At 34.8% G+C, this 20344-nt stretch overlaps 1 protein-coding gene across 1 annotated transcript in view; it reads right to left on the minus strand.

Moving 5' to 3' along the window:
- Nucleotides 1-836: 836 nt before the first annotated feature.
- CNTNAP4 (contactin associated protein-like 4) overlaps nucleotides 837-20344 on the minus strand; it is a 276072-nt gene continuing 256564 nt past the window's right edge. The window contains exons 20-24 of the mRNA XM_008575870.1: nucleotides 19584-19717; nucleotides 18646-18733; nucleotides 6856-7074; nucleotides 6463-6534; nucleotides 837-2242 (exon numbers count right to left, since the gene is read on the minus strand). Coding sequence (XP_008574092.1) covers nucleotides 2049-2242; nucleotides 6463-6534; nucleotides 6856-7074; nucleotides 18646-18733; nucleotides 19584-19717 — 707 coding nt within the window. The 3' untranslated portion in view covers nucleotides 837-2048. The remainder of the gene's footprint in view (nucleotides 2243-6462; nucleotides 6535-6855; nucleotides 7075-18645; nucleotides 18734-19583; nucleotides 19718-20344) is intronic.

Genomic DNA, 20344 nt, shown 5'->3' on the forward strand with positions numbered 1-20344 from the left:
TAACAGATTACAAATTAGGAAATCAAAGTCATGCCATGTGATGTCTGAATGCATCAGGATGACATAATGTTGCGCTCTAGCTGTGCAGACCACGTGAGGCTTCACCGTCTACAAATCTATCAACACTCCCGCTACCAACAAGGCTAATACTGCTGCTAAATAAAATGGACATTTGTAAAAGATTCAGAGCTGTGATGATGTGTGCATTCAGCTTTGCATCAAATAAATACTACTTTTCTATGTGAAATCCTTCCCAAGCCACCATAGGTTGTCCAATTGGAAAAAAAAAAAAAAATGTATGCCATATACCAACTCAGGTCCTTCATAAACAACTATGTTAATTCAGGTCCTTAAGATTTAGTAAGGCATTTATAGAAACATCAGTATGGGTACAGTGCTATGAAAAAAAGACTGGCAGGTTCTATAAGAGTTAATAAGGAAAACATAGAAAATAATATGATAGTAATGCTGAATTTAATATCTCCAAATTGTTCTGGTGTGGACAAAGTCAGAAATCCAATTTTTACTTGGGAGGCACTTGAAGGTGTAGGTATGGATAATAAAGTGCCTTTATTACATAATTGGCTTATGGAATTCAAAGACAGTTTCATGCAAGCATCTTTTTTGTATGGCCTTAAAATTAATTACTCTAACAGTTCCATAAAGTTAGTGATAATTCTTTGATCTCCTAGGATATATATATATACACACACACACACACACACACACATGCCCAATTAGAATTTACTAGTTAGTGGGTTATATTGTTTCTTGATCCTTTCTGAGAAATTAACATCATCATCCTAGACAAGAAATGACTAGAATGACAGATTTAGTATAGATCATATAATACACTAGAGTAAGTATTCTTTAATTACTAGTTGTACAGAAAAGAGGCATGGTTGCAGCTTATATTTCAAAAATATATATACTGGAGATCAATGCACAGCAAAATGTATATGTGAAGAGGTATATATTTTAGAATAGGGAATTAAGCACTACATTACAATTTGTCTCTTTTTTCTAATACATAAGAAGTTGCTCGATGGAATATAGCCATGGGAGAGCAAAGAAAAGTTAGTGATAAACCTTAGAAAAACAGAAATAAAAAACTATAAAAAACTGGCATACAGTTTGGGGAAAATATTCTCAGATGTATACTTCACTTGAGGTATTACAGTTGCAATTAAAAAATCATTTTTTGCTGTGATAAGAATTTTGTTATATCAACAAATTTAGTTGAAAAGATTTTACAGTATTTGGGAATTTGGCATTACTCAGGGACTTAACAATTGTCACTATCAAACAATGATAACAAACTAAGTGGAAGACATCACATACTGACAACTGCTACACTTTCTGAGTTTTGTTACATATAAATTGTGTGTTCAGAGTTGAAGTCTGACACACAAAGCAAAATGTATTCAAAATCATTAAGAAGAGGCAAATAGAAAAAAGAGCAATACAAACAAACGAACAACAACAGAACATTTTTCGAGATTATTGATGTATTATATTCAATGTAATACAGAGAAGGCAGAGGAGTTTTATATACTTCTGGCCACTGAAGATGCAAACACCAGCCAAACAGGATCTTAGAAGCATTTCCAGGTCTATGAATAACACCATGGGAAGACTAAAGCAAACACAGCATATGTTCTCAAATAAAGCAAGGTCATTATAGTCCAATTTTGATTTTTACCTCTAACAAAACTTATGCATCACATGGTTAAGAGACCAGGACTACAGTTTTCACATTTAAAAACTGTAGTCATTTAAGCCAGTTAAACTTGTTTCAGATCATATCAGGACAATTGGAAATTAACAGCAATATCTAATCCCTTGTTACACAGAATGATTACAATGAGAAATATGTCACTGGATGAGGCCTCCTGGAACCATTCCAAGCCTGGATATGGCAAGATGGCAGTGCTGCAAGTCCATTGCCTGTATTCGCAGTGTAAAAACTTTTTTTTTTTTTTGTCCATTGAGAGCCCCTGGCTATTAAAACAAACTGTCATAATTATAAGTTAAATCATAGCTGTCAATCAGAAGAAGTACTCTTTCTGGTTTTCACTGACTGCATTTTGTATATTAAGATCACTTTTCAAAACAGCTGCAGCACTGTCTACATTCTCTGACCTTTTTGCCTCATTTCTTTTGTATAACCTTTTCTGCTGATAAATGCGGACAGCTATCGCAGTGATGCAAAGCAAGATAAAGATCACAACAGCTATCAAACCTAGTGAGAGAAAAGAAATACAAAGTCAGAATCTTTGTCCAAAGAGAAATTGTGTTGACTTCATTGCTTAATAAGTCATAATAAAATTATTTTCTGCTTAAATCAAGCATCTACTACATATACATTGGAAATTTAAAACTCCAGGTATTTCTGGCTCAAGCAGTATCATAATATATTGAGTTTACTTCTGAGTTCTATCAACCTGGTGGGTTCACCTCTGTTCATTCTGAATGCATATTATATTGGATTTACTTAGAGCATTTATATTTAACACAAGGTATTACCTACATGTCTTTAAGACCATGTGACCACTTCATTTTAAGACATAAATAAAAATTAATTATTTTGAAATTATAGAGTAGTAACATCGTAAAAGAATTAAATGTGTTTCTATGATTAAATACTTGTATGTAAAAATTTTAATAAAGTTGATTTTCAGTAATTCATTATAATGTTGAATAGTAGGAACAGGTTATGTATATGAGCAATCCTGACTAATAAATCATAGATATAGATATTTAAATTATTTCTATATGAGGATTATTAATTTCTTGAAGCTTCTGTTTGTAAATAAAAATTTCAAGTACTACAATTCTCAGCCAGGTCAGAAGTAATCAAAGGGTAAGAACTCCTGGCTATCTCCAAGACACTTTTAGGGGGTCCACAGAGTCAAAACTATTTTCATAATAATTCTAAGATGCCTTTTTCATGCTGTTGACATTTCCATTGGTGGTATAAGACAAGGTTAGGTAAAATTCCTGGTACTTAACACAAACTAAGGCAAGGATACCAAACTGTAAATAAGCAGTCATTGAATTCATGAAATAGAAGACATTGCACTGTCAGCCAATTGCAGAAAAAAGAAAAAAGCCAGATTTCATTTAAGAATGTCCTTGAAGAAGCAGTAAAAATTATGCATGCTATTAAATCTTGACTCTTGACTGCAAGTCTGTGTGTGTGTGCCAAAATGGGAAATATACGTAAAGTACTTCTGGTGTACTCTGAAATAGGATGGTTGTCTCCAGGAAAAGCCCTTGTCTGAACATTTGAGATGTGAACTGAGCTAGTTGCTTTTGCTTCATGTAATGCCATTTTTATTTGAAAGAACAACTAGCAGACAAACTATGGTTGGTCAGATTTGGGTATTTGGTGGATATTTTCCCTAAAATGAGTGAGGTACATCTGTTGCTTCAAGAAAAACAACAAAGAGCATGTGTTGCCAATGATAAAATTCAAGCTTTAAAACAAAAATTAGAATTTAGAAAACTATTGTCTGTCATCATGAGGTGATTTTCCTAATATACTGTTCCTAAAAACTTTTCTGGTGACATCAGTGGAGATATTAACTAATGTATTCTTTTTAGACAGAAATAGGTACTATGAAAACAGTAATGTGGATCAAATATTATATTGTAAAACCAAGACTTCATTCTAGTTTAAAATAAGTGTATTCAACTATAATGGAGTCCAACCAAGTCAAAAATTTGAAGGTTCTTATCACTTACAGTAGATTCCTGAGCATATGATTTGCTAGGCAGATTCACCATGGCCAACCATAATATTGCCAACGCCAAGCTAATTTTTCGCTAGGTTGTCCCTACCTGAGAAAAGTAGCAATTCCTTGCTGATCAATATAAATGTGGTAACTCAATTCTGTACATAAAATCTGAAGAATTTACTAATGAATATGGCTACTTTTGTTAGTATTAGTCCTATTAGTAAAAATAATTTTGATCAGGATATTCATTTGTCATTTACGTACTTTTCCTCTCATCTTAGAAAAACAATCAGTTGAGTTGCTATAAATATTTCTGTTGCCTTGTTATAGGCCTCTTGCTTATAGAGAGAGATTCTCAACAATTTCAATGTGAAAAACTGACCAAGTATCATATAGAGAGTGGGCCACTGTGATTATAAAATGAATATCACCATTACATTGGCCCAGATAGGACACCCAGACAGTCAAAATCAGGGATAGTCTCTGGAACTCATTTACTCCAGGTATGTGATTCATTTCTTTTAATCTGGGGAAGATGATATGTCAGGATTTGTTGTTCCCAAGAAAAAATTTGATCTCACCCGTTATGCCAAAAACAGAAACAAAAAGTAAATAAGACATTAGGAATAAAATATGGCCAGCCACTGTAGTCTAAGATGCTGCATCTAAAGCACTGTTTGAATGTGTTTTCATGAGGAAATTATGTAGTTTTCTCTCTGTCTAAATCTGTCTATCCATATTTGGGTAGCCTGGCCAGAAACCTTCTACAAAATCTGGGTCACCACTTTTAAATATCTTATCCAATCCATTTTTTCATCTTATACTATTCACATTGTTTAATATAAAATGTAGAAAACAGGGGGATTAGCCAATTTGAAAAATCCCTAAATGGATTAATTATAGTTACATAGCAGGTACAATTTGTGAGTAGTTGACAAGGAGCAAAGAACTCTACCACATGCTGCCAGATGGAGTAACACACTGGAGGTCCATACAATGTGATTTAGCAGATAAATTGCATGCGGCCTAGACAAGGCCTTCTGAGGTTAGGTGGCCATTACCAGATGATCTGCTTCTGAAGCTCAGTCCCTGCAATGATCAAAACCAGACACAACTGGTTTCGTGGACCCTGGCAAGCCCCTGAGCTGCAAACCTTCCATATTGTCCTTCTCTGCCCTGTGCATTTGAGCTAAGTGAGAATTTCACAGGTGAACTATAACTTGTTTCCATTCTAGAAGAACACTAACACGGCTTATCAACACACCTCTTCTTCATAACTCTGTAAAGCTCGCCAATGATCTTTGCCCAAAGCAAGAGTAGTCTAAACATTAAATATGCTGTTCTAATGCTGGCTTGACTATATAACACTGTACACTTATATTGATCTCTCTATCTATATTTCTCTACATCCATACTAGTTGAATGTATGGAAAGAGCACTATTATGAGATAAAGACAGCTTGTTTGACTAAGAATTCTAGTTTAAAATGTTGGGCACATTGAAAATACTATAGCTTTAAATGAGTTTTTACCATATAATGCATTTCTTTATCAGCACCGCACTCTACCGAGTGAGCCACAGGCTGGCCCCAAGTCATACATTTATTAATTATTCTTCAGAGTTTTTTGGTTTTTGGTTTTATTTTATTTTGCTTGTTAGGTGATTAAATGGGGATCCTATTTTATGTATCTTTAATTTGCATGTTATTAATTTGAGAAAAAGAAAGAAACTGAAAAAGCAATGGGGATGTTGGTATCTTCACAAAGATTTGACCAGAACTATTTGCTGTCTAAATAAAATCCTAACTACTTGAAGGAAGTTTAAGTCTAGATGAGTAAGGGTATAAAAAATTGAACCAAATGGATTATGCATAAAGCCCACATAAGTTGCCCAAGTATATGAATAATCACATTATCTGGCAATGTAATAGAATAATTGTTTACTTTTGTATGTTCATATTATATTCAGAGTGTGAAGAAAGAAAAGGTGAGCCACTTAACATTTCAATAATCTGATTAACAACATTCTTAAGAGCATTAATCAGGAAGAAAAAACTATTTTTGGAATTGGTTTTGAATAAATTATGTCTCAGAGAATATGCTGTCATATTGCTGGGGAGATATACTTTAAAAGTTTGGGGGTTAAATCTGCAATTTAAATTACTATTGATCACTTTTAGTCCATTCACCTAATATTTGATGAAAATCCAACTGAAAGTATAATATTCACTAATAGGAGCATCTAAACTATAAAAAATATGTAGTTTATTAAGCATTAAGACAACACAAAATATATGTTTCTAATGTTAATTTCAGGTTTTTCCTAATTTTTATGCAAATCTTTGCAGAAGCAGTGATATGTCCAAGAAGCCAAGAAAAATGCCAGTTGCCCCAAAATATTCAGACTCCCCTAAGGATTGCAGGTGGTCATTTTTAAGCTAAGTTATATTCATTATTACACAGTTCAGCAACTATTCTTTTGAGTGTGGTTTTTTAGTGAAATTGTCAATTATTTATATAAAAAATTTCCAAGGAAGCAGGAAACTCAGGATTTTAGAAGACAATCCAGTGCAAAGAATAAACCACCCTATTGTCCTCATGATTCAGTGCCTGGCACTTGGAATATGCGTAGATTCTTCAGAGATTGTTTCTATAATGCTAAGTATTCACCATTATTAGTAATGATAATAAGAACCAAAGAGCTCATTCATGCTTCCTGTTACCTCCAATTATTGCAGAGTCACTTTTGATCGCATTAGTTAAAGGTTCTCTGTCATCTATTGTTCCAGAATGATCTGCAGTTAAAGCACAAAAGGGGGAAGGGAGGCAAGTAAAAAAGAAGAAATTTTGAAAAATTCATAAACCAGAATGGAATGATGGAGGTGAATGTGGGATCTCCATAATTTTCCATTTAAAGAATATCAACTACAATGGCCCACATAAATAAGAAACTGAGAATCTAGAAAAGAAATGGAAAAGAGAACTGAACTTGAAACAAACAGAACCAGTTTTTAGAAATCATCTCAAGAATGTAGCATAACAGCAACATCAGAAGTTTTCAATACCCAAAGGACAGGCTGTGTTTGTGACTGGGCAGAGGAAGAGTCGTAAGTCACCTGCAAATGAGTGTGTCCTTTCCCTTGATGTGGCATCGGTGCCAGCCTGGGTCACACAGCTAGACTCAGTCACGTGCCCTGTGACAGTGATGGGGGCTGGGTGGCTGGGGTACAGAGCAGCCTTCAGAGGGGCCACATGGCTGAACTGTACAGCAGAGAGGCAGCCCACGAAGCCCTGAGCACCAGCCAGTGCCGTCTCCTGATCTACATCACTGTGTTCTGTAAATCCAAAGAACATCGCAATATTAAAAACAGTGAGAAACGCAAACAGGCATTATCACACAGAAATCAAGTATCCTGAGTCTCTTAATGCAGTAGCAATAAGTATAAAGCTACTAAACGTTTTTTTGCTTTGTCTTTACTAAAAAAGACATATCCGTAAAGTTTGTCCACAACTATTAGTGAGATTTCCCACATTAACAAACGCAAACTTTCAACTATGGCTAATTAAAAATGATCTGGCAAACTCACTGGAAATGATTAAAGGCATCATAAGAACAGGCCAGGTTATGAACTGATGAAGGATCATGATATTTTAAATTTAAAAATAGATCATTAAGATGCACTTATGATAGGGCTTGTAGTCAATATCAAGAGGTTATGGTGAAGTGTGTCCTGGGTTTGGAAACAAGCACAGCTCAGCTTTTGAGATTTAAGCCATGAAAATAACAGAAGCTAGAGGGAAAATTGAATCTCTAAAGTTCCTTTATCAGTTGCCCATCCTGACAATTTGGTCTGGCTGAAAGCTTTCAGATACTCTAGACCCCTACCCAAACATGCCAGGAGAACAATACTGTCATGCAGTAGAGGCCATACCACATTGCTTTTTCTTCCCGTTTCAATGACCACCTGTCACTCAGAGAGAAATTTGTTTGTGCCCTCCAAAGAGAGATAATCCCTCCTCCCATATTAATGACAGCCTAGTTAGTATGGGACTGTTGTAGAATAGAGATTGGTTTGAATAGCAGAATATTAATTCATAATTTTACAGTTAAGAATATATCATATATACCAGTTGCTTGCTGACCACAAAAATCTAAACAAGGGGAATTTATTGTAGAATTTTAAGGCTCAAAAGTTATCAAACTATAAAATGCAATATGATCATAAAATAGCATGACTATTCTCTCTTGCACTCCATATATGTGGGCACAGATGAAATTTGCATTTGTCTTTTTAAAAAACAATAATAGATATTATGTATTTATTGATTGAATATTATGTGCTGGGTACTGTTCTGAAGGATTTGCATGTTATTCTTGAGACTTTATAGTAGCCACAGGACTATCTTATTCTAGTCATACAGATGGGACCTCAGGTTCAGCATTCTTGCTTTGGAGTTTTGTGGGGTTTTGGGGGGTTGTTTTTACTTTAATGGGAAATAAAAAGAAAATATACTTTAATAGGAGCATAATCAGGACAGTGCTTTTCACATATCTCCTACATGGTTAAAATGTTAAATAAAATTTCCACAGGCCTTTACAAAATCTTACCTTCTGAGCCAAAAGAAAAAACTGTAAATAAACTATTCACTTCTTCTGGTAATAACCTGATATAAGACATATTTTAAAAACCTTACCCATACAAATTAAAAACTTTTTACCTGTTTAGAAAATATTGTACAAAAAAGTTTAACCTCTAAAACTTAAAGTGGATAGTCAATGAATGTTTATTGTTTAAGAGCTAAGGATAAAGGAAGTAAATTCCCTGCAGGTCAAGTATCTTACATTGTAGTGGAGAAGGGGAGAGAGAGAATAAACATAGAAACAGGAACTAAATGAGAATTTTGAAAAGTGATCATGCTTTGAAGAAAATAAACTAGATGATGTAATGAATGTATCCGGAACAGAAAATTACCTTGATGGATTAGGTTATTTTTTATGTTTATTTTAAAGATGGCTGTTTTCACGGACCTATTCTCTTAGTACTTTACAGATATTACTCCAGCATCTTCTGGCTCAAATACCTCTTTCTGAACTTTTGTAAGATTCCCTGTGATTCTGGAATTTTTATCGTATTGTCCCTAGCTGTGTGTCTTTTCTCAATATTCTGCATAAAACATGATGAGCCCTTTCAGTATGCAGACACAAAGTTTTTTATTTAAGCTTGGAAAACTTGATATATTGTGCACGCAACTATGGTTTCACTTTTGTCCTTTTTATCCTTCTGGAATGCCAATATTCACATTAGGTCTCCTCTACATGTGTTCTAAATCCATTTTATTTTTCCTCCCCATTTCTATTACTTAGGACTTATTTTTGTGTGGGTCAAATGCTTCATTCCTTTGATCTTCGAGATCTTGATATGAATTTAAATATCAACAAAATCATTCTTTCCTGTTGAAGTTTTAATTAGTAAAAAGTCACATTTTTTAGTTCTTCAAGATCTTTTTGTTGCTTTACTAGAATTTCCTTAAAGTACTCTTACTAAGTTTCATTCACATTGTTATCTGTCTCCTTGAATAGCTTTATTTTGATAGGGAATCATTCTGGTTGTTTTGTTTTTTTCTCCCCTTTTATTGATGTTGAATCCTTGTAAGTATAAAGTGTGTGTGTGTGTGTGTGTGTGTGTGTGTGTGTGTGTGTGTGTGTGTGTTTAATCTGCTTGCTGTTGCTCAGTCACTGGCTGAGGTAGGTGGGTGACACCAGAGAATGTAGACAGTGTAATGGTCTGTGTCCCTGTGGACCAGGCTCAGCACCAAGAGGAAACCCCCTCCTCATCCAACCTTGAGATAGAGAGAACTTGGCCCAAATTTCAGGTCATCCTCAGCTCCTCGGGAAATAGGGAAAATGGGCACATTGATGTGTTTCAATGCTGATCTTTCCTAGTGGGGATCCATGGATCTCTGTAAGGCAAACATTTCCCAGCATCTGCACAGTCGAATTCTCCCACTGAGAGTCTCAAGGCTGGCTCCCAGACTCTCTTCCAACCGAGAAAGTAGGGAACCCCACAACAGCATCCTCTCTGGCACCCTCCAGGGTTCCCCCTGCCACCCTCCAGGGTCCCCCTGCCTGCTGGGCTGGACCAACAACTCCTCATTTCAGAAGCATCAACGGGTTGGGATTAGAATTGAGAGTGGAACGTAACTAAAGGGACTTAGCAGCCACCTTCCCAGAATTGAGTCTAAACAAAATTAAGAGCTATATGAAGTGGCTCATGAACTAAGCAGTCTTAGAAACACACAGCATCAGATATCAGCTTTGACAATTGGGCTACGAAAGCCAATGAGCAAATGAGCAAATATATATATATATATATATATATATTTCCTGTTATCTGACTCCTGAAATATCAACACGATATAAAGGGCTAGAAAAGGGAGGGTGGAGGGGGGATCTGAAGACAAACGTCTCCTGTTTCACAAAAATCTTAATGAGACAATCCCGTTTTCGATGTTTTGGGTCGTAAAAATCCTTAACTGACTCAGATTTTTGGGTGGTCTTGCCTATTAAAAAATTAGCCTCAACTGTTTTTTCCAACAAAGGGAATGACTTCTGCTTTAATAAAGAAAAAACCTTTAAAAACAAAGATCTACAGAAAAAAAAAATTGAGCACTAAGAAATTAAAATTTAGTGGAGAGCCTATTAGAAAGAAAGGGAGGACTGTTTCTGGAAAAATAGGACAGTAAATGTAAGAACGATTAAAAGGAGTGCTTTATGAAATATCCTGTGGCTCTCACAGTAAAAAATAAAAATAAAATAAAAATTCAGAAAACAAACATAAATAGTTTGTAATGCCATAACCGTGAAAGGGGTCATCTTATAAAAGGATTTCATTATCTTTAACCCATAAAGATAAAGATAAAGAAGACTTGCCAGAAAATAGTGCAGTGAATCTAGGGAGGGGCCACGGTGAGAACCAAGCAGTGGACTTTTACCATTTTATGCAATTACATGCAGGACGTGACAAAAAAAGAGTTAGTGGGCAAGGAAAATGGCAAAGCAGACAACAAATACTACGAGGATAAAGGAGCAGCTGTTCATAAAAGGTATTCATTTGCCAACCAAACCTACTGCTCTGAAATAGACATTTGAAAACCTGATTAATACAAAAGTATTTATACGTAGCTATCTCATGGTGATCTCTACTGCTCTTGTTTTCAGCATATCATGTCTCATCTTAGTCTCATTTGACAGGATATTTGCAACATCACAGTGCCCTTAAGTAATCTAATTAAACTTTCTTATGTACCTCCTTGGCTTTAAGCAGGTCTTACTTAAAATATCCCTGAGATTAAAGATTGTTTCTGAAGCTCTTCTGAGGAGATTGAGTAGACATCCTCTTTCCTCAGACCACATACTTTATTTACATCTGGCCTAAATCGCCACTGCAGAAATCTGTGTGTACTTCCTGGCTCTGCAGACTCAAAGGAGATAAATGATCTCTAAGGGTCATCGCCTCTAAATATACCAAAGCTACTGCTCAGAACAAGTGAAAACAATCTTCGGGCTTTTAGAAAACTCTTCTAACATAAAAAACAATCCTTGAACAGAACTCAGAGCTTAATTTTTTGATAAGTTTGGATATGAAAAGCAAATGTAACAGCCTATTAGTTATGGAGGAATACCAACTGAGTTTATTTGGTTTTTCCCACTATCAACATACAGTATCGACAAATTGTTGTCATCCGCATTCTTGTGCCATGTGTCATGTCATGTGTATTTGACATGAAAAGTAACAAAGAGTAATTATAAACTTCACTCAATCTTTGAACAGTGCTTTTCAGTCATTTGTACAATGGGTTAAATTATATCATTATTCAAAATATGGGCACATTTTCCCATGAGAGGTTTTATGTCACTTTAAGATTATGTAATTATACTGTGTTTTTATGTGTTGGAATTGTGATGCAATAAAAGCGTAATGAATTAGCAAAACAACTTTATACCTTCATATTTCCTTTGATTAATTATATCTTACAGAAAACTCTTTTTACTATAATTTTCCAGCAAGTATTTATTATAAAGAAGCTAATTGACAAATCATTCACTTTGACATTGGAACTTAAGCACACTGTGAACAACATACTTAATAAAGAAATGACATCAGACTATCTGCCCTTTCACAGGAAGACCAGAAAGACAGGAACTGCTTTCCCTTCACCCTCCAGTGATAATCCACTCTGCAATTGAGGATAAACTTCAGTAACAATCCTTTCCTCCAATCACCATTCACAAGCATTACTAGCAGATATTAAGCAAGGGGATAATTTTCAGGTAATAAAATCAAATCATAGTAGGACGACATGGAAACCATCTCTAAAGCTGCATTACACCTAACAGACAACACTAGCAGAACACAAATGTCACTGCTCTTACTCTGACTGGTCCTATGGATTATCACCAGACTGACCCATCCAGCCTCTCCCTGCTGTGGCTGTGCCCCTTCCCCATCCCAAAGGTTCTGTATCCACACCACAGCCAATCCCTTCCTGTCTTTCTCTTCTATCAATACCTGTTCTTTAATAAATTCACTCACATATTAGCATGAGTGTCTGGTCCTGGCTTTATTTTTCACTTATTCTTGTTGTAGCCACGTTTTAAAACAAATTAGTAATCAAAGAAATAAACAATCCCTTTCTCCTTTTTATTTTAGAAATTATTCTTGTTTTATCATTTCACAAAGAGTTCTAGATTTGGTACCCGAAAATATGTGATCTTGGATTGGTGAATTTTGCTTTTATCATTGTTCGGTATTATCGAAGTTTAAGTGAGTTCTGTGCTTTATTATGCTTGATAGCTAAATGAAAGCAATGAGCATGTCATCATTGTCAGAGGAATACACTTGCCCACCCTGCAGGGACCACATGCTCACGATTGTATGTGCCTCTGACAAAAATCCCTATATGTACCTTATCAATTGCTCTATAGTTAAAATCAAGTGATATGTTTCTTTCAGCATCATGAATGTTATTTGGGTTTAGGACATGCCACTTCTATGTTCTTGTTTATTGTGATTAAGAGAAAAGGTGTTTTTAACTTTCTGGGTATGGCCAGTTCAAAACAATATAGCCAGTGCTCTGAAATCAACTAAAACCTTCACAAGGATGAAGCCATGCTATGCATTGGAGAGATTCTATAATGTTTTAATTATTTGAAAATTCATAAATCAATGGACCTAATGAATAAAAAAAAATATTTCTAAGATAAATTTCTCACTTTTCTTACTCTCACTTGTACTTCTCTCTTAAAACTTCCTTTGAAAATAATTGGTCCATTATCTTGAAAGTCATTTCATAATATATGTACAAAATGACAGTGCCCTTAGGTTGCCTAGGCCACCTGTTTTCCGTATCTGTGGGCATTGAAGCAGGTTTTACATAAAGAATTTCTGGCTCATTGAAGATTGCTCTTGAAGCTCTTCAGAGGAGATTGAACAGACTTCCCTTTCTTGCTGACTTCACACTTCATTTACATCTGGCCTAAATCTCCACTGCGGTGATTGAGAGTATTTCTTGGCTCTGCAGCCTCAGAAGAGAGAAATGACCATTGTGGGTCATCATATCTAATACGAAAGCTGCTGCTGAGAATAAGTGAAAACAATTGTCCAATTTTTACTTAAATAAATCAGAAAACTATTCTTTTTTCAATTTTAACTTCTCAATATATATGGTAGTCGATTTTCATGACCCTTTACCAGTTCCTCTTCTCCCTCCTCCCCTCCTCACTACATCACATCTGTTCACTTGTCTTAAAAAGTTCAAGGAATTGTTGTGATTGTTGTGTCTTCTTCTCCACCACCCTATGTTTGTTTGTGTGTTTATTTATTTATTTTTAGCTCCCACAAATAAGTGAGAACATGTGGTATTTCTCTTTCTGTGCTTGACTTGATTCACTTAATTTTCTCTAAGTCCATCCATGTTGTTGCAAATGGTACTGTTTCATTCTTCTTTACAGCAGAGTAGTATTCCATTGTATAGATATACCACAGTTTCCTTATCCACTCATCTGATGATGGACATTTGGGCTGGTTCCAACTCTTGGCTATTATAAATAGTGCTGCAAGAAACACTGGAGTACAGGTATCCCTTCAGCATGATGATTTCCATTCCTCTGGGTATATTCCCAGCAGTGGGATAGCTGGGTCATATGGTAGATCTATCTGTAATTGTCCGAGAAAGCTCCATACCATTTTCCATAAAGGCTGCACCATTTTGCAGTTGCACCAACAGTGTACGAGAGTTCCTTTTTCTCCACAACCTCTCCAGCACTTACTGTTCTCAGTCTTTTGGATATTAGCCATCCTAACTGGAGTGAGATGGTATCTCAAAGCAGTCTTGATTTGCATTTCCCGGATGCTGAGTGATGTTGAGCATTTTTTCATGTGTCTGTTGGCCATTCATATATCTTCCTTTGAGAAATTCTATTCAGCTCCTTTGCCCATTTTTTAATTGGGTTATTTGTTTTTTTGCTGTAAAGTTGTTTGAGTTCCTTGTATATTCTAGATATTAATCCTTTGTCTGATGCATATTTTGCAAATATTTTCTCCCTCTCTGCTGGTTGTCTTTTCACTCTGTTGATTATTTCTTTTGCTGTACAGAAGCTTTTTAGTTTGATATAATCCCATTTGTTTATTTTACCTTTAGTTGCCTGTGCTGTGGGGGTTCTATTCATGAAGTCTGTACCCACTCCTAATTCCTGGAGTGTTTCCCCTATGTTTTCTTTAAAGAGTTTCATTGTTTCAGGATAAATATTTAATTCTTTCGTCCATTTTGAGTTGATTTTGGTATATGGTGAGAGCCATACCTCTCACCAGAAAACTATTCTAATGTATAGAAGAATCCAGGCATAGAACTCAGAGCTTAATTTTACAGTGAATTACTAAAGTAAAAAACAAATGTAATGTAGTCTACTGATTATGGGGAGATCTGAACCTAGATGCTTGACTAAAACTTTGATCTTCACCCCATAGCTCTGAACTATCAATACATTATTATCTAAAGTTAATGAATCCTTCCATATTTTAAGTGTAATAGGGAGTTAGAAATGCTTACCATGTCATCAGAGTACAGTTTGATATTGTTTCTGAAAATTCACCCACCTTGTCCAATATCTGCTAGTAATATATGTTAACAGTGTTGGTAATCCAAAATCATCCTCACAATTCTTCCTAAGTTAAAGAAATGAGTACTAGAGAAAGTCAAAAGAGAGAAAACATATCCTTTATTTCTGAGTTTCTATTCAAAAAAGCAGAGGATGGTCATATCCTCAGGTCTTTTGTTGAACATGTAGGCAAATGACAACTCAAAAAACAAAAAAAAAAGTCAATGTTTATATTCTACTCCCTCATAAAAAAATATCCAGAAATTATAAAATGATAAATGCATTTTAATATATCTTAATTTAGAGGGCAATTTGGAACTGTTTTATCTAAATCAGTATTGGAGTACATTATACTCAATTAGATGCATGGAATGTTTTGTTATAATGATTATCCGAGTGCCCCATATAACAAGTTCTGTAAGGGCAGATGTAATATCTACCTTGCTGAGTGGAATTCTTTGTATACCTGGTAGGTGATCACAAGGAATGTGCTAAATTAATAGATGACTCAATAAGCCAAATGGGCTTTAAAAATGTGAAACAAATTTGATAAGCATGGGGCCATGAGGATGTGCTTTAAAGACTTCCAACTAGAGGGAGATTAACTGACTGAGGGTCTCAACTGCCTGGCTCTGAAATCCATCCTCATGCTTCCACCAAGGCCATGTTTCCCATGGGCTGTTCCCAGTCAGTGGCTGATCACAGTAGGCATCCTAAGGCTGGCTCATTCCCAGAAAATACGGGACTCCTCCAACAGCTCCCCAATGACTTTTCTAAATCTTTCTTAGACTGCACAGTGGTCTAGGATATTTATCTCTGACTTTCTTTCCTCTTTTCTTCACTCGTAGACAGAGTTGCATGGCCATCTGATGGCTCTGCCAGCCTTACCCAGCTCCCTCCCTGTTTTCTCTTACACAGGTGTTCCCTTAATAACATTGTCACACGTTTGATCCTGTCCTGGCAGCTGTTTCTCGGAGGACTAACACAATAAGCAACTTCAAGACCTGAGCAATCTTTTCAGAAAATTAATAGCTTCACTTTTCAACCATCTTATTGATCTATTTTAGTATAAATTAATATGCTATATTAAAATATAATAATATACTATATAATATTTTGCTCTAAATTCATATACCACAGAAAATTTGACCAAAAATTATTGGTGTCTTTTGAATTACAAATGGTTAATCCTCATTCAAGATCCAGACCTTAGGCACACACTAAACAAATTATCACTTATACTTTTAGGAGAATAAGTTGATTCAGACTATAAAGTTTATTGCTCAGGTTCAACTTTAATCTTATTTTTTAGCATGAGTGATAGGCATTTGATAATGTGAAACTCTTGAATACAAACTTAACATCTTTAATTCCAAACCAATCTCCCATATTTATTTACAAAAAGAGAAACAAATATTTATATATTGAATGTTATTCTATTGTTTGTTTAATACAACCTTCCTCATAGGATACAAACCAGTTTTCCAGTATACATATTTCTACTCACGAAAAATATTTTCATCAGTAACTCTGGCATTAAATTTGAAGATAAAAAATATGATTTTATCAATATTATCCATAATTGTTAGAATTATTTATCTCATATTATACATTTTTAGGCAAATACCTTATCTCACACCCTGCTAGACTAAGGAGATCTTGAGAACAGGATTTATTCTATTTTTTTTTTTTTAGTTAATATCTGCCATGGTTTGTGGTATAATACCTTGCACAGAAAACCTACTTAATTAACATGTCTTCTTGATATCTGTGAAGGCAATATCAGTCCCTGGCATGTACTATACTAATGTAGAGCTTGCCACTGGACTCCTCTGATACTATCAGCTGCACGTACTTTTAACTGTGTGAATAACAATAGTTACGTGCAAAGGTAGGCTTACAGAATGAAAGAATAGGGAGCAGAGTCTTCTGTGAGCCTGATGTCCAGCAGAGATTTCCAGGCTGACTGTCTGATTGCAGAGGACCAAGCTCCACCCTCTGGTCCCTTCATCTCTGCCACAGCCTGGGGCTCTCTGGGGCTTTCATCCCATCCAGAGCCACCTACACCCTGACCTCCCCCAAGGCTGGGAGCCACATAGGCTGGGCTCTATAGTTAAGACAGTTGGGGTTTTGTTGCTGCTCCTTGTTTGTCTGTTTAGATTTTTTAAATCTCTTTGGCTTCCTATGCTATTCCATAGTTATAAATGGAATAAAACTCTCTAGAATTACGGACAAAAATGATGTCCAGAAACACCTTAGTTACATATCCAAAGTTAAATAGCCAATTCATAGAAATCAGTGTCCTTACCTCTGCAGTGGCCTGAAATAACTATAAATATTTCCCAATACCAAATATGAAATAACTAAATATACATAGTTCTTCTTCTGTCTTTAACTGAGAGTCTAGCCAATGTTTCTACACATTTGAAGTTTAACCTAAAACTAATAATTAACTGCACAGACTTAGAGTGTGTATTGTCTTATTTGTTAATGAAACATCAGGGGCCGGGATTTGAATCAATTTTAAAGCTATAAAATAAAGTAAAATCACCATTTCATGCCAAATGTGTTATTGATCATATATGCATCCTTAGAGAAAATGATACAAATGTCAGTCTTAAATAGTTGAATTTATATAATTAACACTGTGAGACTTGGAATTTTTCAGTTAAGCTTCCACATACTTAAGTAGTACTTTACACGTATTTTTTATGTCCACTATAGAATACTGGAAGAACATTGCAATTCACAATATTTCCCAGTTTAGAGAATAAGAACACATAATCTCGGTGCTCATCATAATACCTGAAAGTCTATAAATATTTATAAACTTAACTATTAGCCTTCTCAAGGGCCAATATTTTGATCACTTGCCCATGGGTTTAATCAAACATTCTCAAAATTCTGAGATTATGTACAGGAAATATAAGAAATGATTAATCGAGATACAAATAACTGAAAAGGTCAAAAAATGAAAGATTCCATTTACTATCTTGGACAAAATATTTCAGGTTAGTGTCAAATATCATACCAGGAATAAAAACCAAACTACAAGAAGCCCCACCGCCACCACCAAAAAATGTGAAATATCAACCCACTTTATAACTTATTTATAAGGAAAAAGGAAATCTCTTTTAAAATTTACTCTCCTGTTTTCATTTAGTCCTTGTTGGCAAGTATAAGAAAATGCAGACATATTTTGATGTTAAAATAGCAATAGTATGTTTCTACTTCAGTGTTACTATCAGAAGTAATTGATGGAAATGCATAAGAATTATAAGGCATTTAGACTGAGTAATTGATGGAAATGAATAAGATTATAAGGCATTTAGACTGAGTTTGAACACGTGTGGCTGACAACTACAGCATCACAATAAAGCAAACAATCCAAGTTACAGCCTAAACTATATTTTCTAACCAGAAGAAAAGTAATTGCTTTCTTCTTATTATCTGATATTTTTGAAGTGTGAGAACAATATCATCTTTCATTATACTGGACTGACACATGACAGAGACCAGAGTGACCTTACTGTCAAGGGAAGATGCTTGCTCTTCCCGCAGGAAGTCCCTACTCATGATTACATGTGCCTCTACCTTGACTATCACTCAATTTCATAATTAAAATAAGGCAAGAGATTTCTTTTGGCGTGATGAATTGTGTGTGTGTGTGTGTGTGTATTTTTAATATGACTCTTCTGATCTATGTTTATATCTTGCGATTAGGGGAAAGGTTGTTTCTCTTACTTACCTGAAATCCTTCCCAGTACCAAAGATTTGACTGCACTGAATTCTGTGCCTGATGACAGGTAGACTTGTCTCCTTGTATTCTCATCAATCTACAAAGTTGTTATATGAGATACAAACATCCAAACGGATGCCGTTTGGTTGAGAAGACAGGCAGCAAAAAAAAAAAAAAAAAAAAAAAAGACAAAAGAAAGTGATAAAATAAGCAATTGTTAATATGGTTCCAAAGGTTTAGAAAAAAATTTTTTTTAAGACTTAGCCACTTAAAAAGTTACATACTACTTTCTAAACTATTTCTTTACTACCCTCATATATAACTTCACTTCACCTTCCATTCCCTTATATTGCTTTATTTTTCTGCTCTGTATAAGGAATCCAAAATTGGTAAAGCCAACAAAAAGAAATGAGTTATTTTTCACCTCAACACTTTTACTTAGCTTGATATTTGTACTTAAGTCAAGCAGCTAAGAAATGTTCTTTTATGTACAGCACTGAAATAGTGCTTTCCTTCAAAAGCTGGTAGAATGAATAATTCCATTTTCTCTGCTGTGATTCACATCATTTTAAAAAATTTATTCTGATATTGCAATCATTATTTTCTGTGTTTATTATTGCTGCATTCATGCCCATCTGAAATAAACTGGTTTTATTGGAGTAGCAACGGTCCTACCAGTAGCACACTGTGATAAACTGGACATTGTTTTCCTACCAAGAGTAAAACAAGTGAGGAAAAACTAGCATTTTTAAGTCTTAGATATTAATAACATATTAGACAGAATCTTATTGTTTTAAAAAACCTGACCATATCTGATGACCTGTTTATGAGCTGTAGAAGACCACTGAAAGGAGTTTATTCTATTTATTATTATATTTCTGTATTAGGTCCTTTGTGCTGGGGAGGCATCATTGCAACCATTGCTACTGTTGAATTTACTATGTTACCTCAACAAAGACCACTCCATCTTCTCTGTCAATCTTTATGTGGTGAAGGTGCCCATCAGCCATATTTTTAAAATCAACGTTAACAACATCAGGTTCTCGATATCTATTTAGCTTGTACCTGATCTGCAAACTTCCTAAAGTAGAGAAAAAAGTTATATTTTCAGTAAAAATTGTATTTTAAGAACGATTTATAAAAACTCAGTCTTTTTGTTGTGATTAATTCATTTCTGGGGAAAATTCACAATAGTTCATTTGGAGGTATCCTCTAATTGTAATTCCTGGAAGTCAGTTTCTAAGTGAAGTTGTCATATTTTCAAAATCAAAGCCAAGCATATTGCTCATAACTAGCCTCTTTCCTGCAAATCCTTAATTTTCTTTCCTAAAAGTCAACTCTGAGATTAAGAATATGCAAAAATCTCTGCACTAGCCTCTAACACAAAAAGGAAAACTAAGACTGAGTATCTGAAATGCCAAACTATTGTGAAATATTGAAATAACATTGTTTCTATGATCATTTCTTTCTAAAAAAATATATCTCACACTCTTGAAATACAATTCTTCAATGGAATTATTATAAGCTAATGTAGTTTTACTAAAGATGAGAAATATTTTTAAGTGGTCATGGTCATAGATGTTGGAATAGAATTAGAGTGAAATGAATGGTTTTAATCCAAACTTATAATTAGAATTACTACTACTCAATTGCCTGCAGAGATGTCAATTAATTTGTTTAACAGGATACTTCCAATTTAACAAAAAAA

This window comes from Galeopterus variegatus, unplaced genomic scaffold (genome assembly GCF_000696425.1).
Source record: "Galeopterus variegatus unplaced genomic scaffold, G_variegatus-3.0.2 Scaffold1248, whole genome shotgun sequence".
NCBI lineage: Eukaryota > Metazoa > Chordata > Mammalia > Dermoptera > Cynocephalidae > Galeopterus > Galeopterus variegatus.